The sequence below is a fragment of the Notolepis coatsorum genome, assembly GCF_963971535.1.
Source record: "Notolepis coatsorum genome assembly, contig: SCAFFOLD_155, whole genome shotgun sequence".
NCBI classification, from domain to species: Eukaryota; Metazoa; Chordata; class Actinopteri; order Aulopiformes; family Paralepididae; genus Notolepis; species Notolepis coatsorum.
Genome location: NW_028173085.1, coordinates 144,981 through 168,940, shown reverse-complemented (window position 1 = coordinate 168,940; position 23,960 = coordinate 144,981). Strand labels below are relative to the sequence as shown.

Here is a 23,960-nt window from a genome sequence, read left to right as displayed (position 1 = left end):
CTGCATATATCATCGTATATTATAGCAAGGGGAGATTTAATTCGAGTGACTTTACTTCAACATCCAACAACGCAACGCAGAGTCCTATCCTAACAGAAGGCAGGATAAGTAACATTAATTAAAAGTCAACAAAATCTAATGTCGCCCTGCGTGCAGTTAAATATTTGGAGAAGTGCAACGTACAGTAGGCTCCTTGCCCCATGCCGGTACCGGCAACACCTTCACAAAGCCTCGTCGGGTATAAATCTGACTTTTACTTGTAGTAGGTGACCTTTGGTATGAGGCAAGACCGCCGCATTTTCACAAGTTCAATTAAAGTGAAATATCCCTTTTTTAAGATGCAGTGTTTTCAGCTGTCACATCTGAATGGAAAAAAAATAAAAAAATAAAAAAGTAATCAGTAAAGTAACTAGATTACTTTTTAAAGTATTCTGTGGCATCACTGGTCCCCAATGACATCACTGGTGGCCATATTAAAATGTATTTACTCTCAATACGTGTGTGGATGTGTGTGAGATTATGTGCTAAAACAGCATTGTTCTTTGGTAAAGTGCCCCTTTGAGCCACCCTATGACACTTGAGTAAGACCACCAGTAGGCTATATACCACACACTGGCCCTCAGTTCAGGGACATCTCACAAATCGATAGTGCTTCTGTTATACAGTTGTCATCATTCCAGCTTCCATTTTGCATATCGGGCCAGAATTCTGCACAGTCCTGCTCGTCCCCATAATTGTTTGGCTGGTTTTTGGCCCAGAACCTGTAAAAGAGTCATATAAAAAAGGAAAATAATATTTCTGCCATGAATGTTGTGACTTTTTAAACTTAAGCCCTATTTCTTATTTGCCAATGATGATGTTGATTGGTTAGTATGAGGAACCGTGGGGATTGTGCTGAGGAAGGACTCGACCAATCAACATCATCGTTGGAAAAGTAAATAGAGATGGGGTTCCAAAGATCTGAGCTATATCCCTTTAAAACCAAACCCATGGATGATAGTTCAGTACAGCCAGGGAAGTCATGTTTTCAGCGACACAGAAGTCTGCATAAAATATCTTACCTGCTTGTCGGGCTCAATTTCGTGTTGTCCACCCATGTCCAGGCCCCTTCTACTCTGTTGTCAGTCAGGCCAATCCAGACGTGTTCGTCAGAACTAAACAACCCATTGATGAATGTCTTGAGGGAAAGAAAAAATCTATTGAAAGCATTATAATGGTCATCATTGACACAAACATGTGCAATAATTAGATACGCACATGCACAATCACACATTTATTTACACACATTCACAAACACCCTCACATCCAGACACACACACATACTGTACCATTTCTTGTTGGCTAGTTATGATTGCAAGGTCAGCTCCCAGGGCTCGACATGCATCTCTGCTTCTGAACCAGTTTCTTTTTACAATAGAAATGAAGTAGCAGCTGTTCTGAAATTTCCTCCAGTTAGGAGGACAGGTCCCTACAGGTTTGAGAGATTAAACAAACAAAATATTAAATATATTATATATATATTGAGAAACAGGCAGATCAATTACATTGCCTATCTTTCCAGTCCGGCTTTTTAGTGATGATGTATTTTTAGACCATTTCTTGCAGTCAAAAAAGCAAAGCATTCATTATTCATGATTTTCTTTTATCCATAAACCTGACCAATCTTAGCTAGCACATACATTGTGTGTTTTATATGGTCCCATGTGGCATGGGGCTATCCCATGCCCTATAAGTAGGATGCACATTGGCTATACACACACCACTCTTCTATTTATAATAACATATTGCCGGCATAGAATTGTGATAGTTGTGTATGGTTAATGGGTTATCTGAATTATAATTATTACCAATAGCATTCTTAATTGATTTAGCCCTGGTCCCCATGTGGTCATGCTAACATTTAGCTTAGGCCTTTGTCATTGTTTGTATCTTACATGTATGCTGGTAAAGCCCATGCAAATACATAAAAGACAAACACATTCTGTTGAATATTATTTATATTAAATATTATTTGAATTGTTTAGCAAATACCAAAATACCCTGTTATATTATCATATAGCTTACGCTCTGCACTCTAGTGGAACTATCCCTTTATCCAATCTAGCACTGGATAATTTTTCTCCACATGTACACACCCATCCGCCTGGCCACACCCACATCCGCTCCTCTACATAAGCGGGGTCGTGGCCACACTAACAGCTACTTCCCTATTTTCACCACCGAAAAGTGACTGTATACACCACTTTAGTTTAGTGCCGAAATAGTTATTTGAAAGGAGTTACGTTTGGAGAAAAGGAGCTGTGTTGACATTATATCTTTGTTTTCTCTCTCACAATCTTTCGAGGAAATATGGCGATAATGTCTTCACCACCGGAGTGTCTAGAAGATGATGAGCATTCTGACCTCCACCGGCGCTTCGCATTAGGGGCTCGCGTCGCTGAGCAATCCCCGCCGGCATTGCCTCCGGCTCTGCAGCTGGACACTTTGCTTGGGAGGCGATCGGCCGTGTGAGGGCTGACGGCCTCTCTGGGCGGGTGATGTTTTTTGCAATGCGGGCGCCAGGTGTGTCGGTTGTGGGGGGAACAACTACACAGCTTACGAAGGTCGGCTCAAGGCTAGGATCCTTTTCTCTGCCCCTTAGCGGTGTGGAGGGGGTTCTAGTTTGATGCCCCACGATAACATTAGCTCCTCCTCAAGTGAAGTCGTAGCTTTGTTTTCCTGGGGCCGTAATTCAGAATCTGCGATTCAATTCCCCGGGTCTCTGGACAAACGGATACCCACTGTCGTTGTGCTGGCCCCGCTTTTCAAGATGAAAAACACCCGGTGCGAGGGAGGTGAGCTTGGTGCTCGTTATGATAATATCTCCATGCTCAGGTCGGCTATAGCCTGCGTACAACGAGGGGCTTGCTGCCGACACCGCTGTGTCTGGTAAACACCGTTCTGAAGAGGGACGCGTGTTGCCTTTTTCCCTTTTTTCTTCGAATAAGAAGAGGAAAAGACAGCGGCTGTCTGAAGTGTTGGCCTGTATTGCTTTTCTCACGTTGTACAGTTTTCAGTAGTAGCCGCCAGGCCATGTGAGCGGCGCGGCGTGTGAGCGGCGCGGGGAGCGGAGCGGGCAGTTTTGACGTGAGCGACGGAGTGGGTTTTAAAATGGGTCGGCGCGACGTCCGGAGCGAGAGTTCTCCTCCGCTCCAATCCACTCCGGGCCGCTCACAGTGGTTTAACACTGATGTAATATACATGTAGTACAATGCCAAAGCAACAGATGGCGATGTACAAACATGAAGGCCATTTTCAACCAATGAGAAGGGTGAACCGTCACTCACATCCTGTTAGAAAAAGTATATGACGCCATTGTTGTTGTCGTTAGCTTACATGCTAACGTTAATGGCAGTGACCATAGAGGGGAGATCCGGAAGGTACCAAGTGTAGTAGAGTACAGAGGAGGGGGGGGGGATTCATAATGAGAAGGGAATAGAGTCTTAACTCATTCAATGCCAGTCACGAGTATAGTCGGGTTAACTAGCCAACCGCTCAGCGCCAATCACGAGTATAGTCGGCTTTTAATCGTTATTTCTTTTATTAGCTATATCCATACATTTTCATCCATCCAGCCTGATGTTATCATTGGGAATGGGTCTGAGCTTGCAAAAGGGCAAATACCGTGCGGGCGGGGTTTAAATACTCAGACGAGGCAGGCCTTTACAACGATGGTATGGAACAGTAACCCCGCCCGCCCATTCATGTGTAACGCTCGGTAATGTGGGACGGACCTCCACGAGCAGTATTTGGAATGGCGATCAGATAATTGGATTATTTCTTTTGCATTACATCAGAGACCAGGTAAGAACACTATATATAAAATCTTGCGTTGATCTGATATTTCTTTCTACCGCGATCGACGCTGTCTGTGTGTGTGTGTGTGTGTGTGTGTGTGCGTGTGTGTGTGTGTGTGTGTGTGTGTGTGTGTGTGTGTGTGTGTGTGTGTGTGTGTGTGTGTGTGTGTGTGTCTGTGTGTGTGTGTGTGTGTGGCTGTTTACCGTTGAGTGCAGGAGGTGGCGGGGGGAGCGCCTCGCTACGAGGACCATTTCATGTATGCATGAGGAAGGATAATAATGATAATCTAGCGTTGATTTCAGGAAGATTCGATAATCAGGCGAAAAATGACGTGTTGAGTGTATTCCACTAAAGGGCTATTATCGCGTCTTTTCCTGGGATTACTAAGAATCACCAAAACTATACTCGTATTCAAAACGGTATAAAACGGAAATCTACGGATGAAAAAACACAATCTGTTTTGTACATGTTGACTGGAAGCAACTCACTGACAATCGACCCATAGCTATAATTTAAGATATATTTTAATGCGCCCCCTGGCGCATTAAGCGATGGCGCAGAATGAGTTAAAGTGCCTTAAACACTGTCTAGTGTTTTGTGGTGATAGCTTGGTATGGAATTAGAATTATTTAAGGTGTTAGTTGTTTGTTTATTGATTTTGGTTTGTCTCTGTAGGAGGAGCTTCCAGGATAAAGCCTGGGATAGAAGCTCCTCTCAGGGAGAAGTAGAAGCAGGCTGGAGAAAGAGACACAGCCGTGATGGAGCTAGTTCTCATAGCCAAGGGTCTAGTTTGTTTGAAAAGTTTAATAGTTTAGTATTTTTGCTCTTATTTTCAAATGGCATTTCTTTGTATGTAAATGCTATGTTATTGTATATAGTTGTACTGCAGCCTGTTTTTCCACTGGGGAACAAAAGAAAAGAAGAAATAAAAACAAAACACTGGTGATGACAACCTGCCTGAGACCCTATTTTTCCACCGCTTGGCCACATCCTAACACCATGTGATTATGGCTTACTGTATACACAATTGCACATGTGTCATTTTCCATCGTCATCGTCATGTGAAGGAAGGGTTTCACACTCAATTTCATGGAAATTGCACATGTGAAGTCATGTAAGCAAAGAGGGAATGAATGAATGGGAAATGAATGGGAGGCCATGTCCTCACTGCAAACTCAACACAAGTCATTAGCACAACTGACAATAGCAATCAACTGCTTAAATATCAGGAAAGTCAATTTAAATAATGTAAATATAATCGTCTCTGTCAAAACCAGCCAAATTGTTAGCCTAAAGTTACCCTTTCTTGAAACGGTACAGACAAACTAGGTGAAATCTGTAATGCACCCAAAATATAACAAAAAATCCCTATAAGAAAAAAGATCCACAGAAACCCCACTCCATCCCACTGCCCCCCAACCAAACCCATCAACACCCACCAAGACCCTAAACATTGAAAATATTTTGCTCAATCAAATAAGCGTCCATACTTTTACTGGTACAGGGATTTCCATGCATCAGTTCCTTCCCGTCTCTGATGTAAGCACATGTTAGGGGAACACATACCGACACTATGGGAAATACGCTTAGCTTAGCACAAATTAATCGGAAGCGGCTACAGACCAACTAGCGTATCTGTTGGCCAAAAACAACTCTCCTGGAGTTGTATGCTAGGCTAGTGGTCCGTATCCACTTCCATTCATTTGTGTTAATGTTCCAATGTTTAACCCTAAATGACCAGATGTTGCAGAGAATGTTGTGGCACTGGGGACGCCAGGTGACCTTATCTACAATTGATTGATTGATTGAAAACTTTATTAACAGATTGCAGAATGGGTACAATACAGTACAGCTCAATACACACAATTGTTAAGGGGATGCAGACCAGAGAAAGACTTTCGTCTTGTTTACATCAGGGTCCCCCATTTTCAATTCATCAGGACATATATGACATACATGACATACAGATAGTCAGTACTGCTACATCTATACATTTATGACATACCAGATTTGCAAATACAGTACTGTTTGTGATACAGAAGGAGTCAGGAAAAGGGAGTATATACATTTGACGTAGAAACTGTACATTGGAGGAGGTTGGGTGGGGGGGGTTGGGTACACTGGGATATTGACAACCATACTGGGTAATCTACATTGGAGGTGGTTGGGGGGGGGGGGGGGGGGGGCACACTGTATAAACAAGCAAAACTGTACATTGAGGGGGGGGGGGGGAGACACTGTACAAACAAACAAAATTGTACATTGGACTATTGACAAAACCATACTGGGTAAATGACTGTACGTTGGAGGGGGTTGGGTTAGGATATTTACAGGGGCCAGTGTTGAATTGCAGTCTCCCGTAGGTGTCCCTTGAGAGAGGTTTTGAAAGTGGGTAGTGATCCACATTCCTTTACAGCTTTGGCTAGGGCGTTCCACATTGATGTGGCATAATTGCGAAACGTGTTTAGTCCCTTATTTGAGCCGAATCTGGGTTTAACATGATTTGTGGAGCTCCCTCTGGTGTTGTGATCGTGGTATTCACTGACCTTTGGGAAGTATTTTGACATGTACATGGGTACCTTGGTCGTGTAGTGTATCTTGTAGACCAGGCCCATTGCAAGTTGCTGTACTCTGTTGTCTACTCTAAGCCATCCTAGGTTGTCAAAGTGGGCAGGGGTGAGGTGGGTTCTAGGAGTAAGGTCAAGCAGTAGTCTGACCAGTTTGTTTTGAGATGTTTGTAATTTTGTTTTTAGCGCCTTTGAGGTGCTTTGGTACCATGAGGTGCAAGCATAGTCGTAGTACCCCTGAATGAGTGCTCCTGCCAGAGTCTTCAGGGTATTCTTGTTTACCAGAGAGGAGATCCGGTACAAGAATCGAGTTCGTTGGTTGACTTTTTTTATTACATTGGATGCCATTTTGTCACAGGAGAGATTAGCCTCTAGGATGGAACCCAGGTAGGTAATTTCATCTTTCCTTGTGACAATATTGTCACCCACTGTAACTGAGAAGCCGTCGGTCTTGCTGAGTTTGTTATTTGAACCGAAGAGAATGGACTCTGTTTTGCCCATGTGTAATGATAGTTTGTTATCAGCGAGCCATATGCAGATTCTGCCTAGTTCCGAGCTGAGGGTTTTTCAACCTGTAACTTGTTCTTGTCAGAGACCAGCAGGGCTGAGTCGTCCGCAAACAGGAACAAGTTGCAGTCACAAGCTGACGACATGTCATTTGCATAAATTAGGAACAGTAGCGGTCCTAGTATGCTTCCTTGTGGAACACCACAGCTCACTGTGAGGGGGGGGGGGATAGGGTACCGTTTACCTCCACCATCTGTTCCCTCCCCTCAAGGTAGGATTGCATCCAGCTCACTGATAGACTATCAAAACCAATTGCTTTTAGCTTGTCAATCAGAATGGAGTGATTGACCGTGTCAAAGGCCTTTTGTAGGTCCAGCATGACCATGCCGCAGTATTTGCCTGCGTCCACCTCTTGTTTGATGTGGTCATTCAAATAGAGAAGGCATGTGTCAGTGGAGTGGGATGTTCTGAAGCCAGATTGGAATTCGTAGATTCGATTTTTTTCCGCTAGGTACTTTTCGACCTGTTCGTAGACAATTTTTTCCATGACTTTCGAGATGGAGGTGAGAATAGAAACAGGGCGGTAGTTGCCTGGGTCTAATTTGCTGCCCTTTTTGTGCAGAGGGGTCACCCTCGCAATTTTGAAGTCCTTGGGGACGTGTCCCTGTTTTATGGAGAGGTTTATTATGTGTGTGATGATTGGGGTGATGGCGGCTGCTGAGTCTCTGAGGAATTTGGAGGGGATGTTGTCATGGCCAGTGGCCTTGTTAGGTTGGAGGGCGCTCAGTTTATTGAGTACCTCATCTGTTGTTACCATTTCCAGCTTGAAGTCGTCCTTGCGGACCCCTAGGTTTTTGTAGTGCTAGTTGCTAGTTTTGGCTAGTGACTGCCACTTAAAATGATATATCCCTCGCCTTATTAGAGAGAGAAATGTATTAGAAGGCTTTGTTCACAGGACCACAGCTGCATGAACCACAGCAGACGAAGCTAGGAGCGATCTATTAATAATAGTATTAATTTCCCTATAGCAGCAAAGACTAGAGAGCCAGAAAATACGTCACCCGCAAGAGGTCTATGGACTACAAAAAGTCACCTGATGACATCACAAATTTAAGTAAAATCATTACCATGTCTTAGCACTCCTCCTCAAAGACATCATTATTTAGTCTTAATTTTTTCGTACCTGCAATCGTGGCGTTCAATGTCGCTTGTAGCTGGTCTCTCTCTGCCGTGATGTTGTGACACCTGGCTTGCAGCTGTTCCATCTGTTGAGTCCGGTTGTTGTAATTGTCCCTTAACTGGTCTGTCTCCTCCGTTATGTTCTTGCTACTGATCTGTAACTGGTCTCTCTCCTCCGTCACGGTGGTGTAACCTGCCTGCAGCTGGTCTCTAGCTTCAACAAGAGTTCTGTAATTGCCCTGTAATGTGATCATGTCTGCCGTCAAGTTCATGTGACTCTTCTCCATCTGCTCTTTCTCACTGTTGCTAAAGTTGTGGCTGATTTGTAACTCTTCGAATGTCTTAACTATAGCATTGCAACTGCCCTGTAACTGCTCTCGTGATCTTGTGAGATTGTTGTACTTGTTCTGTAACTGGTCCCTCTGCTTTGTCATCGAGTCACGACCGCTCCGAGCCTGGTTTCTGTCTCCCATCACCTGTTCGTAACGTCTGCGTAACTCGTCGTTGCCTTTCATCAAGGTGTCTGTATCTGTCTGTAATTGGGCACGGCTAGCTTTGAGCTGTTCCTTATCTCTGGTTAGCTGTTCTTTATCCCTGATTAGAGCATTGTTACTGCTCTGGAGTTGCATTTGACTGGTTCTTAGAGTGTTTCTTTCCGTTGTCAAGCCATTGTTTGTGTCCTGTAACCTGTCTCTGGCATTTTGTATCTGCGTATTTTCTGTGCTCACAGTGGTCAGATTCTGCTGTAGGTTATCTCTATCTTGAGTCATGGCATTATATTTGTCTTGTCGGCTTTTCTCCATGTTGTTGACTGCAAAAGAGAAATGGTAGAATACTGATGAGCACAAAAATGCCCCCAGAACAGTGATCTTATCGTAATCATAATCACCCCTAACTTTCTCACTTTATATGTATATGTTGTGTCTGTCCACTATGTTTGTTAATTTGTCATCTCCCCCCCCCCCCCCCTATGTAAAGCGACCTTGGGTCCTCTGAGAGGCGCTATATAAAACTAAGTTATTATTATTATTATTATTATTATTATTATTATTATTATTATTATTATTATTATTATTATTATTATTATTATTATTATTATTATTATTATTATTATTATTATTATTATTATTATTATTATTATTATTATTATTATTATTATTATTATTATTATTATTATTATTATTATTATTATTATTATTATTATCGCACTGGAAAATACATTTAACATTTAACAACAAGTGTATGAAGTTCTCACAGTGAGCGCTCTGTCCGATGAGCCCAGCTAGTAGGAGGGCACACAGCAGCCCCAGGCACACCGCAGCCACTCTGACAGGTCTCTTCCTCAACTCGTACACTGAATCATGTAGGAAGCAGATATGAGGTACCTTATAATAAAGGACTTTTATGCAGGGGGATACATGTGTATGCTTGCATTCATTATGTAAATGAGTGGATCATTTTTGATACCTGAATGTTTAAAGCTGTTTCCATCCAATGACCTGTAGCCATTTTTACTATGATCAATATCCATGATTTCCATGGTCGATTCACTGTTGGCTGCTACACAATTCCTGCAAGAACCTATGTAAAGATTAATATTTCACCAGGACTGAGTCAGACATAGGTTAATACCAAATCACAACTGAAACCAAAGTAAACCTTACCAGGTCTTACAACGGGTAAAATCACACTCCTCTTGAGCAATCCTGCATGCGTTATTCTCCAACGGAACGGTGGTAGTGAATTGATTTGAGGGAAACCAACCTCTATATGGGGGCAGGCACATTCATGCTGGAGGCGTGCCATAGGGCAGAATCATACAGAATAATAAGTTGTTGTTGTTGCTTAACTTGCAGTTTCCACAGAACACAGAAGTGGCTATTTTCTTTTAATGTTACAAAAAAAATGTAAGGCCTTAAAGGGGAACATTTTGAATGTTTGAATTTGAACCTGTTTTTTCCATGGCCTAAGACAGTATATCTGTGAACGTGAGCTATTCTCACCCAAAGCCAGGAACCAGAGAAGTAAAAATCTAACTTGTGATGTCATCAAAGGTCTGGGGCTTCTCCACTGACAATGAATGGGAGACTGATTTAGTTTTTTTTTATATCCAAATGAACTTTATTCTAAAACAGAAAATCTATGAACTCAGTGCTCTGGGTGCTCTGTGTCATCTATAAAAAACAGCTTCAGACTTTATATTTGTGCCTTTATGACACAATTATTGCACCTGTTAAAAGGCTTCCTCCCGAGACGTACAGTAGTCTGCAAAGAGACTTCTGTATCATCGGACTTCACAAGTACTACTCTTTTCTCACAAGTTTGAGTTTTAGTACTCTTGTTATTGGATTTGGGAGAGAGTTGCTCATTTTCACTAATATTTGTGTACTGTCTTAGACCAGAGGAATAACCTCACTAGTACATGTTATTAGCAAACACTACAGGAAATCATGGGCCTGTTTAGAATGTTTATGTTGTCAAGCTAGAACATTTCTATGGAAGGCATTGTGATAGTGGTAGCAATGTCCTGAGCTGAAGTTACTGACCTATACAGACAGGCCTATACAAAAACAATCTCTGTTCTGCACAGTTTAATGTTTAATTAATTGTACTGAGGTTTCCCTCATTTACAACGCTGTCAAGATTACAGCAGGCATATTATATAAATAAATAAAGATAAGGAAAACAGTCGCAGACTGAAGTAGGGAGATTTGAAATCATGTTTTTAAACTGTCCATGAGATAGTGGGATATTGATTTCTAGCGAGCATTGAATTTCCAATCTAGCAACTTTGTAATATAAGGCCTTATAAGATTAATTATAATATGAACGGATATCAATGTTTATTTTGCCCCTCTGCCAGTGAGGACCAACCTACTTCATGGTCACTTGTGGATGTAATCTCCAATATGTAGGCAAAACATCTAGACAAGTCATAACACGTATTATCGAGCACATGAGTGCCATTAGATGCAGGGACGAGAAAGTCCCCATAGCAAGACATTTTAGTGATCTTTCCTATATGACAAGTCAGGAATGCACATAGAGGTGGAAATCAGACTCCTCCACGGCCTCGTTGACCTCACCAGGTCCTTTTTGTCGGGTCCTGGCTCCTGGACTCGGCGGCAAGCCTGCCTTGAGTGGTCCATGGGGCTGGGACCTCCTCCGCGCCCCGCTGCTAAGCAGGGCTGGACTGGGACCAAAAATCGGCCCTGGCATTTTTGGCCCAGACCGGCCCACCATAATCGTTCGGACACCATCCACCAGTACACCATCCTTGCGGTCCCCTTAAATATGCATACCTACTGTACTATTCCCCCAAACCACTACAAAGCTGTGTAGTAAGTGAGCAAATGGCTTTCAACCACATGTATCAATGAATCTATGGATTTTATTGACAATTTCAAGTTTTTCTGGGATCGCAGACACCTTTTTGCAGATGGAATCCACCTGAACAAGCAAGGTGCAAAACTGTTCTACTCCAATGTGTTCTACACGCTTGGTGTGCCTCCGCACAAGGTCGGATCACAAGTTTCCCAAACAACAGACAAACAACTCCTATCTGCCGAGGTCGATATATATGCAACTAGACAGTCACTGGTGGAGACAATTATATATGGTAAACAGTTACTAGTGTAAACAGCCATATGTACAGTTAGACAGTTACTAACAATCCTACACAGAGCCTCTGATCTCAACACTCCCACTTAGGTTTGCATTAGCATACTGGCTGACTTCTGGGAAAAAACATTTAACAAAGGAAATAATATAATCCCAAAAACATCCATAGGGTATGACAGTCAATATCTTCACATTAAAGGGGAACTATCTTATAAATGGCCTTTTTGAGTGTTTAGCATTGTTTCCTAGCTATGTGAACTTATATTAATATGATCTATGTCTCAAAATTCTCATATTGGCGCATTCTTCCAATTCTCCTCTCACAATATTCACCCTCACTGAACTGAGTCATTTGAAAATGTGCGCGATATGTGATGTCAGAGAGACACCGCTGCATGTTAATGTTGAGATAGATACAAGAACAGCTGCACACAGTGGTTGGAGCCCAGGCTCAAAACGGCTCGAGATCTTGAGGTAGAAAAATGCTGTTTTTGAGGACTTGATTAGAAATACAAAACAATGAATAAAAAAAATATATATATTACAGAGGTGTTCCATAGACTCACAGGAATTGTGTAAAAGTGCCCAAATAGTGAAAGAAATAGTAAAATAGTTCTCCTTTAACACATTCGGGGCCATTGAGCTGAGTCTAATTAATGTCAAGAGGACCGGGGAATGTAAACAAACGTGGGGCTGTTTGTACAGCTAAATCTATACTTTATAGTATTGCTATCTGTCCATTCTCATTGTCAATTGAGTCCATAAACCGTCCCTTCAAAATGGCTTAAAGAAAAAAAAATGCATCCATAGGTTCTCATTTTATAGCGCCGTGAATATAAGCGTTATACGGGATTTGGGACTAGTATATTTTCTGGAAGGCTAGATATAGGGCTAATAGCTGCTAACGTTATATCCAATGGCATTTCCGTTTTACAGATGCTACAGAAATAACTCAAACTGCATATGATCGGGACTATACCAAAGCATGTATGCATGAAAGGGGGGGGGGGGGGGGGGCGGGGGACGTCGTTTATTATTATTGATTACCAATAACCATGTTTGTCTAACTAGCCACATAGGCCGATCGCCTGGATGGCTATCAAAACAATGCCTGATCGGGCTGTAATTTACATGAAAAAGATCTTACCGTGGTCCGGGCTGATCCCCCCAAGCATTTCCCCGTTATTGATCGCCATCTGGTAGATCGATATGTCCATTGGCTGATGATAAATCCCCTTATTGCATGGTGAAATCTGCGATTCGAAACGTAATCCAAGCTACATGCTGCACATCCAGAATCCTGCTACTGAAATCTCCATTGAAAGAAAAAAAAAAGACTGATCCGTTCAGCCACAGGGCACACTGCATTAGCGCGATGGGGTAAATCTGCAGTGCCGCTCGGCGACCTTGAATAGGTTATTAAAATGGAATAAAAGCAATAACAACTTCCCACGGATATGTCCGTGCCTCTGTCCACAACGGGTGGAATCGAAAGCCGGATATCTCCGTGTCTGGGCGGGAATGTGCTAAACATGACCTTTGCAAATCCCTTCAATTTTTATTTGAAATAGGCTCCCTCATAGTATCTGTCGTCCATTGGACAGTAAACCGGTGTCATTCTTTCTTATCTAATGACATACCTGATGAGATGATATTATTTATAATGACATGTTTACAACTATATTGACACATTGGGTTCCTAGTAGGGATGTCCGATATTATCGGCCGACCAATATTATCGGCCGATATCGGCAGTAAAATGTGATATCGGAAAATATCGGTATCTGTTTAAAAAAAGAAAAAAACAATAACAATATTTGTTATATATATATCCAGTGAAATTATTAGTTACCTGAAATTATTCAGTTTTTTGGGGGGGGAAACCCTGCATATATCGGTATCGGTTGATATCGGTTGATATCGGTATCGGAAATTAAGAGTTGGACAATATCGGAATATCGGTATCGGTAAAAAAGCCAATATCGAGCATCCCTAGTTCCTAGTAATCACAATGGTCCCCTGGTTGTCCTCATAAACAACAGTCTCCATATATACACAATGTTCATCATTTTAAACGGTTTTGACAGAACGCCCATTCTTCAAAAACACCATATTCGGTATAGAAAATACATTTCAATTACCTACTGCATTTTGAACAATACATTCATAACCTTATCTTCATCACTTCGAGCAGTTGCTCTAGATAAACACATTTTGCATTGTCATAGCTAGAAACATATACTCAGCTTCACAGGCTGATAGTATCACTGTAGGCTCTAAGCCCTTAAACCATTGTTGTCTTTTCTGAAACACCGCTGTCCGTCTGCAGCACCTCTGGGATAACATATTTTTGACGTAGTTCAATGATTCTTTGTGGGGTCAACAAAAATACTACGACACTCTTACTCACTACAGAACATAGGTCAGGGCGAATACAGGTTATCCAACAGAATGAAGCTACCCACAGTTTATCTATACATTTCTTACTTCAGTCAAAAACATCTCAGGACCTTTTCCCACATATCTCATCTGGGATATTTTTACACAGTTGGCAGACTGTTCGAAGTCCATACCTATAAAATGGTTTAACCTGCCTAGGTCTTCCTTTTGTGGTCTGGAGCGATGATCAAATCCTCCACTTCTGTATTTTAAACCTGGTAACTCATCCACCTCTGTACTTTGGGGACCAAACATAGGGCTAATTTCTTCAGCATTTAATCAATTTTCTATGAACCATACTTTGTATTTACCGTGGTCTTCAATACCCTCCTGGATCGAATGCAACCATTTCCCTCCCACTGTCTGTCTGCCCTCTGGTAACTTGGTTGAATATATCCATTTCCCTCCCACTGTATGTCTGCCCTCTTCAGGGGACAATGTGGCCTCTTTAAAGGTCGGGTTTACCCCACTGACTACCCTGTAGTAGTACTCAACGGGGGTAGGTGTATTGTCCTCCTCGTCACTCCCTTTCCTGGCATAGCCTGTCAGACATTCTGGGGGTTTGTGTTCCCTTGGGGGATACCTCCCACTGCTTGAGGCACTTGACGTCACCCTCAGGTGCTCCTCGTCATCGCCCTCTGGGGGTTGCTGGCTGTCTGTCTGCACAACTGTACTAAGTACACTGGGGTGATGTGTTTCTGTTTCTACACACCTTGCTCTGGAGTCCAGCTCTGGCTCCTCTATCTGTGTCTCGCTCTCACAGGTTGTCTTCGTGACAAACTTGACTAGCATGTGTTTCTGCACTCTCCCGTTACCGGGGTGATAAACTAGGAAAGCAGGACTTCCTCTGTCGTGTCCTAGGAAAAATCCTTTTACATCCTTGGACTTGGGTTTTCCCCTGTCCTGCAGGTACGCATAACACACTGATCCAAATCGGTGCATTCTGGCTAGATTACACTTCTTTCCTGTCAGCGCTGTATACAGGGGGTGGTGCCCGAGTGCTTATTAAAGCACCTGTTTCTGGTGTAAGCGGCTTCTTGCACCGCATAATGCCACAGGCTCTTTGGTAAGTTACTATCTGCTAGCTTACACCTAGCCATTTCGAAAAGGGTGTGCCATTCCCTCTCTGGCACCCCGCTCTGGTGTGTGGGATATGGACGTGACGTCTCGTGTCTTATCTTATACCTTCTCAACAGTGATTGGAACTCTCTGTTTGTGAACTCGGTTTCATGGTCGGACCTCTGCTGCATTTACAGTAGATTCACTTTTAAAAATAATCTTAAATTGTTTTTAAATGGTTTTTAACACTGTAAAGTAATTTTTTGTTTTTGTTTTACACTAATGTAATTTTAGCTATCTTAATTGTTACAGTAGGTTCATTATGCATTGTGTGTACTGACTTTTAATAATTTTCTTTTTGCAATAGTGATTGTTTTTGTATGTTTTTTTGTGTGTGGACCCCAGGAAGACTAGCTGGTTGCTATCGCACCAGCTAATGGGGATCCCTAATAAAATCAAATCAAATCAAATCAAACCTCAAACATCTTACTGTACCATAAGGGGCTACGTCTCTGCCAGGAATTTTTCTGTGGCCTGGAGTGTGTCACTCTTTTCTTTGATAAAGTAAACAAACACTGCCCCTGTACACACGTCTGTAAAGGACTGTACATATCTAAAACCTCCTATGGACTCGTTGCTTACTGCCTGCTAGGTCCATGTCAACTAGTGCAAGTGGTACCCTTACTCTGTCTGTGGGATTTCTGTATCTCGGTTGGGTAAACTTCCCCGTTTTGCACATTGCACAATTTTTGTCAGGTCTACGCTTCTCCCCTTCAATGTGCATGCCCTCTGACACTACTGGCAGTTTCAGTAAATCCTCGTAATTACAATGACCCATAATCTCGTGCCATGTCTGAATATCGTGAATGGCCGTCCCGCTACACACATCATCATTATCATTACACTGGTCATTGTCATTACACGTTTTCAGATAAAATATTCTCTGGTACATCTTTATGTCAAACCGGGTACCGTCAGGTTCTACAAAAACATTTTTACCTTTATCGAAGAATACCTTGGCGCCGCTTGCAGTAGCAGCTATTACAGAGAATAGTCCTTGTGGGAACGATGGTACGTATAGAGCGTTCTTTAGCATCACCGTACGCCGGCGCCCCTTGCTGTCCGTTAGGCATACCTGTGCGTCTCCCCTCTCTTGTGCCGATCCGTAGATGCGTCTACCGTCCGCCAGCTCCATGCAGTGCCTCTGCGGGTGGAAAGTGTCGTCAAAGTTCTTGAACCGACTCCTGTCGTTGATGACATGGGAAGACGATCAGTCCCCTTCTCTGGGCCCGCTGCAGCTGGGCCGGTCCGGCGACGCCCGCCGTCCGCGCTCCAAAAGCACAGTCTTATTGTCCCGTTATCCTCCGGGCGTCGTCTCGACTCGCCTCACGTCGATCGTCGCCGCCATCGATTCTCCGGGCGTTGTCTCGATTAATCTCACGTCGATCGTCGCCGTCATCGTGTCCGCTGTCGTCACCTTGTCCACAGTCGTTATCTTGTCAGTAGTCGCTATTTTGTCCGTGGCCTTTGTCTCGTCTGTAGCCGCCATTTTGTCCGTGGCTTTCGTCTCGTCTGTAGTCGCCATTTTGTCCGTGGCCTCCATCTCGTTCATGGCCGTCGTCTCGTCCGTAGCCGCCATCTTGTCCATGCGCGCACCGCGCGCTCTGGTTGTGTTTCTTCATGCACGCTCTGTCTGTGTGCCCCGTGGATTTGCAGAAGCTACACCAGACAGTCTTTGTGCATTCGCTTCTCCGATGGCCTTTATCTCCGCATCGCCAACACGCCAGTTCCGTCGTGGTCCTGGTTCTCTCTCTTGGCGTCGCTCAGGCCTTTAGCACCCTCTCCCCCTCCTCCGCGGCGGCTGGGTGGGTGTCTTCTGAGGCCTTGAAGTTCCTTAACTTAGCCTTGAACTGTCCCAACGTAATGTCCGTTGAACCGTGTGTTACCAGGAGTGTGAACGGTTTGTACAGCTCCGGTAGTCCTCTCATTATCATCGCCATCATTAGCCCATCGCTTGGTGCTTCTCCAGCACTCTTCAGTGGCATCGTGATTTGCTCCGCTCTGTTGACATATTCGGTCACGGTTTCGGTGGTCCCCTTCCTCAGGCCCGTTAGTGCTGTGTAGAGGGCCACGACTCTGGGTCTTCCTCGCCCGATGAAATGCTCTCTCAATACCGCCAGGCTTTCTCGGCCTCTGTCTTTAGTGTCGCGGAATATCAGCCCCAGGCTGGTGTCGTCGAGCATCGGCGCTAACTCACAGTACGTGTTTGCGTTCCGCTGGTCGTCCAGGGCTTGCTCTTCCGCTGTCAGTTCTCCGGTGGGGGCCCCCAGGATCGTCTCCTTCAGCCCCGCCCTGTGCATGCAGCACAGCATGCGCTCTTCCCAGAGCTCGTAGTTCTCTGATTTTCCATTGAATGTCGGCCATTTGCCTCTTCTCTTGTTTTCCATCCTCTTCGTTAATGGTATGCTTAGCTTTTGCTCTTGTTGGCCTAGTGTCTAGCCACGCGGTGCTCCCGGCGCTATCCTAGCCTATAACTTCAGCTAAGCTTGCTACAGTACCTCCACTATTTCGCCCCGGCGTTATCTGGGCCCATAACCTGTTAACAGAATTCGGCTATAGGGCGACCATAATGTGGTCAAGAGGCATGGTTTCTATCTTGAGCCTGAACTTCTCTCACTGAGAGGCTTTGGGGGAGAGAACGAAATGGGAGTATACCTTCGCTTTTATACTCGCCACAAGGTGGAGTACCTGGGTGGCTCCGTCTAGAGCGCCCTCTAGTGGGAACAGATATATATGCAACTAGACAGTCACTGGTGGAGACAATTATATATGCAGGTAAACAGTTACTAGTGTAAACAGCCATATGTACAGTTAGACAGTTACTAACAATCCTACACAGAGCCTCTGATCTCAACACGGTGTGGTTGGATATTACTCTTCCTAGGAGTAAGCCTATTTTATTGGGAGCGTGTTATCGTCCACCCAACCAAAACCATTTCTATGAGCTACTACAGGGTTCGGGAACCTATGGCTCGCAAGCCATATATGGCTCTTCTGGTGACAGCATATGGCTCCCAGAATTTTTTGAAAAAAGAAAAAAAAAAAAAAAATTTTAATACTTGTGATATTTCTTAATAATACTGTGTCATTTTAAAGTAAACAGAAATTAGTTTTGAAGATACAGCTAATTAGTATCTGTAGCTGAAGATATAGCGAGCAGAGCTGGCGAGGGAACACAAGTGGACAGAAATAAAAAAATCTTCAACCTGAAGACCAGCTGATTCTTAAAACTTGGAACGAGCTTCCTGTCACATACCACACAATGCAGCGTGAGTATTGCCGTATTGACCATGTTTGGCTCTACATATGCATGTGGGCAGTCATTCTCACATATGAGGAACATTAAGACCAACCTACGCTCACGTTTAACTGATGGAAGCCTCAACGCCTGCATGAAGCTCAACCTCACCACGTATGAACCAGATTACATGGCCATCAGCAAAACCATGCAGCACCAGAAGTCGCATTAAAAGTAAGACATATTTAATTTATTATATGTTAAAAATACTATATGGCTCTCAATGAAATATATTTAGAAATATTTGGCTTTTATGGCTCTCCCAGTCAAAAAGGTTCCTGACCCCTGAGCTACTAGGCAGAAGTTATCATTCTAGGAGATCTGAACACGGACATTATCAAGAAAGACACTGCAATCTTTAAAGCCATCGTTAATTTCTGCAGAATGTTTGATCTTCTTCAGATAATAAGAGATCCCACGAGAGTCACAACCACAACCCAAACTATTATAGACCTTATTCTGGTGTCCGACAGGAGTAGGATTATCAACAGTGGCGTGGTTGATTATAGCCTCAGTGACCACTCTATGATTTTCGCCACCAGAAAGATCCAGAAAAATGTTTTTAATTGCCATAACTCAGTCAAAATTAGATAGCTGAAAAAGTATAGTAAAGACTCTCTCATCGAGAATATGACCAAAGTAGATTGGTCTAATGTTCTGAATTGTGTTGATGTCGACAAGGCATGGGTCAACTTCAAATCAGCTTTTTTTTTTAAATAGTAGATAGTTTGGCCCCATTTAAGATAGTTAGAATCAAACAATGTACAGAGCCATGGGTAACTGATGAGATTTTTAAGTTGATTAAGTTAAGGAATTTAAGTTTTATTCATTTTAAGAAAACTAGGGATGAGACAACTTTTAATGAGTTTAAATTTTTTTTTAATTAAGTGAACAGGACAATAAAACTAGCTAAGAAATCCTTTATGTGTGAAAAGCTAGTAGAACATAAAAATGATTCACGCAAGCTGTGGAAATCCCTGAAAGAGTTGGGTTACAGCAAAAAAAAAAAATAACAAAACCCAGCAGCTTTAGCCTGGATATAAAAGGTTCTACCATATCTGATAAGGTGGAAGTGGCAGAATGCTTAAATGACTATTTTACTTCTGTGGCAAGCAACCTGGTTAAGGAGCTCCCTTGCCACTCTGGCACATCACATGTGCATCACATGTTCAGAGTTTTTATCATCAACAAGGGCTTCAAGCCAACTCCTTTCATTTTAGCAGGGTAATGGAGAGTACTGTTCTCCAGAGGCTAAATGAATTAAAAGACAACAAAGCCACAGGTCTCGATAATATACCGGCCGGTTCTTAAGGGATGCAGCTGAGTGCATTTCACCCGTGGTAACTCATATTAATCTCTCCATAGAACAGGGCAAGGTACCTTCTGATTTTAAAAGTGCTAGAGTCATCCCCCTCCATAAGAAGGGAAAAACATCTGAAAAGGGTAACTACAGACCAATTTCAGTTTTAAGTGTTCTATTCAAGGTCATGGAAAAGATTATTCAAGAGCAGATTAATGCATTTTTAACAGGTCACAATATTTTATTCGAACTTCAGTCAGGTTTTAGACGATCCCACTCTACGGAAACATGCCTCCTCTATTTAACGGACCACATCAGAAAAGAGGTTGAAAAGAGATGGTCTTGCTCGACCTCCAAAAGGCCTTTGATACGGTCGACCATGGCATCCTGCTAATGAAATTAAAGGCCATAGGCTTCAGCAGGTTGTCAATTGAATGGGTAAACTCCTACCTTTCGGGAATTCCGAATTACAGGTACCACACGCACAGCGTTTCACCATCAGATATTAGCTAGATAATAAACTGAACTCTTCACAGTGGTTTCGATCACAGACGTTTGGTTTGATGCGCCCTACAAATGGCTTTTCTGTTGATGTCCGAGTTTTCTGCCAGCGAGGATTTTCGCTGTGATATGATTGGACAAATTCTATTTGGGGCGTGGTTTAGCGACAGGTCTATTGGAGGTGGGCTTCCCACTCTCCAGGACATTTACGCCAGGCGTTGCAGGGCCAGGGCTAAGAGAATAGTCAAAGACTCTAGTCACCCAAACAACTGCCTCATTGCTGTCAGGCAAGCGCTACAGAGTCTCATGGCCAGCACAGAGACTCAAAAGGAGCTTCTAGGCCATCAGGCTGCTGCAACACTAATAATTAATTTAATTAAATTTATATAGCGCTTCTCAATAACTCGAAGTCGCTGACAATAGTCGGGAGCAAGAGTACAAACAAAGAAACAAAAGCAAAGAAACAAAAATAAAGAAACAACAAAGAAACAAAAACAAAAGGAACATGAGACCATAGGGGGAACAGGGAAGACAGCATGATAGCACAAAAAAAAGACTGGAGACAAGACAGACATCAATCAGGTTGGAGGGGGGGGGGGGGGGGGGGTTATGGGGTGGGGGGGGGTTGAAGGCAAGGGAGAATAGGTGGGTTTTGAGGCGAGCTTTGAAGGTGGAGAGTGTAACCCATCCCATCTACATTCATTGCACACACATACACACATCTATTTATTACAAAAATATTTGCACTACATCCATTCCTAATTTTTGCATGTTTTTCAGTTTGCATTTTGTACTTCATTTTGTACTTTAGGTTGTACTTTAGTTTGTATATTGTATATTTTGTATAGTGTTTGGACTATATTCTTTTGATTGTTTTTACTGTATTCATTCATTCTCAGGGGGGCTCATACAGAACCAAGCATTTCACTATGACAAATAAAACAAAACTTGAAACTTGATATTAGTATTGAGAAACTTGCCCCTTGCAGGTTGTCAGTGGGCTTAAACACAGTCCAGTAGGGGCAATCGTTTAGGCCTTAAAAAGCACGATAAAGAAGCAACTTTTTGAAAACGGAACCAATATTCACCACTTGCCTCTTGACGTTTTAATAATTTGCATTGCACACGTGCTGCATCACCAGGCTCCGTTTCCACCACGACACTTACATTTGCTCACAAAGGAGCACAGGAGTGGAATGAGTTGCCTTTGACCACCAAACAGATCTTGAACCTGTATAGTTTCAAGGTGAACGGTAGGAAATGGCTCCTAGAAAATGTCCCAGAGTAACTAAGGAAGGTTCTAGTTTTAATGTAGTGTAGTTTACTAGTTTTAGTGTGTCTGTAAATTTTGTACATATTTTAATAATAATGTTGTATTTTACTTTTTAATTATATGTTTAGCAATATACTATAGGCTGATAATATGTGTAATACATGTTTATGTAAATACCATGTGCTGCTGAGACCAAGGACCACAATGGAAATAAGTCTGTGACTTTTTTGTGCTATCCTTGATACGTTTAGGATGCATGACTTGTTGTAACATGTTAAAGGGGAACTATATTACTATTTTTTTCACTATTTGGGCACTTTTACACAATTCCTGTGAGTCTATGGAACACCTCTGTAATATATATATTTTTTTTATTCATTGTTTTGTATTTCTAATCAAGTCCTCAAAAACAGCATTTTTCTACCTCAAGATCTCGAGCCGTTTTGAGCTGACTGTGTGGAGTGGGTACAGAACTGTGTGCAGCTCATCTTGTATCTCTCCATTATCATGCAGCGGTGTCTCTCTGACATCACAAATCGCGCACATTTTCAAATGACTCAGTTCAGTGAGGGTGAATATTGTGAGAGGAGAATTGGAAGAATGCGCCAATATGAGAATTTTTAGACATAGATCACATTAATATAAGTTCACATAGCTAGGAAACAATGCTAAACACTCAAAAAGGCCATTTATAAGATAGTTCCCCTTTAATGTATTTTAATAATTGTCAAATAAACTATAAAAGAAGAAAAAAAAAAAAAAAAAAAAGTGGTTTTGAACAGTTCCTTTCAGAGGGGAACAGTGTCAGCTACTGATTGATTGATTGAAAACTTTATTAACAGATTGCAGAATGGGTACAGTACAGCTCAATATACTATACTTACATATACAAAATACTGTAGCTCCAACAGCGAGCTTTGGTGAAAACAGCCAGAATACAGATTTGGTTTTGTCCTTTAATATTTCCCATTACAAGATGTAGGCATAGCCCCCCCTGGCCTTATAGACCCGCCGCCTATGGATGTAGCACAGACCGAGAGACCAACACATGTCATGCTGCAGGACAGAAGGTCTAGTGATGGTGACTGCAGCAGCAGCCATACCTTTCTCTGGATCTCCCACACGTTGATGAAGTTCTTCCCGAGCTGAGCTCCGAGGATGTACTCGCCGTTCAAGATGGTGAGTGTCCTCGGGGAAGTGTTTCCTCCTCGATAAGATAACACATTTGTACCCGAATGCAGGTCGAACACGGCACAGTTCCACAGTTGAGCACCAGAATCCGCACTAACAACTATCTCCATGGGCGCTGACATCTTGTTGCCTCTCTCTCTGTGTGTCACACACGCGCGAGAGGCTGCGGCGTTGTTGTTTGGCCGGTGACGTTTTCAACGTAATTTCTAGAGGCTTGTGGGATATGTAGTTCCCTATAGACCACTGCATTGATTGATTGATTGATTGATTGAAAACTTTATTAACAGATTGCAGAATGGGTACAGTACAGTACAGCTCAATACATACAATTGTTAAAGGAAAACTCCAACATTTTGGGAAATTAGCTTATTTAACATCTTCCCTGGAGTTAGACAAGAAGATACATACCTTTTTTTGTCTCTGTGCGTGCATTTAGCTTTGGGAACAGTCGCTCCGTTAGCGTAGCTTAGCTTCATCACTGTAAGTGGGGGAGGACAGGAGCCTGACCTTCCCTTACAGTGTATACAGTCACCAAATACACTCCAAATACAACTCCAAAACGTTCATGTAAACATGTTGTGACCTGTGTTTTCACCACGTGGAGAAATAAAAAATAATTGAATTAGACAATTACGTTTTTTATTTTTTATTTTTTTCCTTTTTCCTCCGATTTTCTCCCATCCCAATGTTAGTCGTTATGCCAATTCCCAATCCCCTTCCTGGTCGCTGCGCACTTACCCCCCACAGTCGGTCTGGGAGAGTGGAGGCTATCACGTGCTTCCTCCGACACACGTCTAGCCAATCAACCGCTTCTTTTCACCTGGCAGCGCGGACTCTCACTGAGAGGGCGTAGCGTGTGGAAGGATCACACTATCCCACTTAGATCCTATCCGCGCTTAGCAGGCGCCCCGACCGAACTGTAGGAGTCGCTGTTTACAGCGACCCGGACCAGGCCCATTGCAAGTTGTCTACTCTAAGCCATCCTAGGTTGTCAAAGTGGGCAGGGGTGAGGTGGGTTCTAGGAGTAAGGTCAAGCAGTAGTCTGACCAGTTTGTTTTGAGATGTTTGTAATTTTGTTTTTAGCGCCTTTGAGGTGCTTTGGTACCATGAGGTGCAAGCATAGTCGTA

The 23,960-nt window shown here is 42.9% G+C and overlaps 1 protein-coding gene across 1 annotated transcript; it reads right to left on the bottom strand.

The window, feature by feature from the left end:
• Window positions 1-619: 619 nt before the first annotated feature.
• On the bottom strand, window positions 620-22,954 carry LOC311247903 (CD209 antigen-like protein C; the record flags this gene model as incomplete). Its single annotated transcript, XM_084338888.1, has 5 exons — window positions 620-761; window positions 1,062-1,177; window positions 1,329-1,468; window positions 9,346-9,475; window positions 22,745-22,954. 5 exons carry the CDS (start codon window positions 22,952-22,954, stop codon window positions 620-622), a joined length of 738 nt encoding a protein of 245 aa, XP_084195014.1.
• Window positions 22,955-23,960: the final 1,006 nt, after the last annotated feature.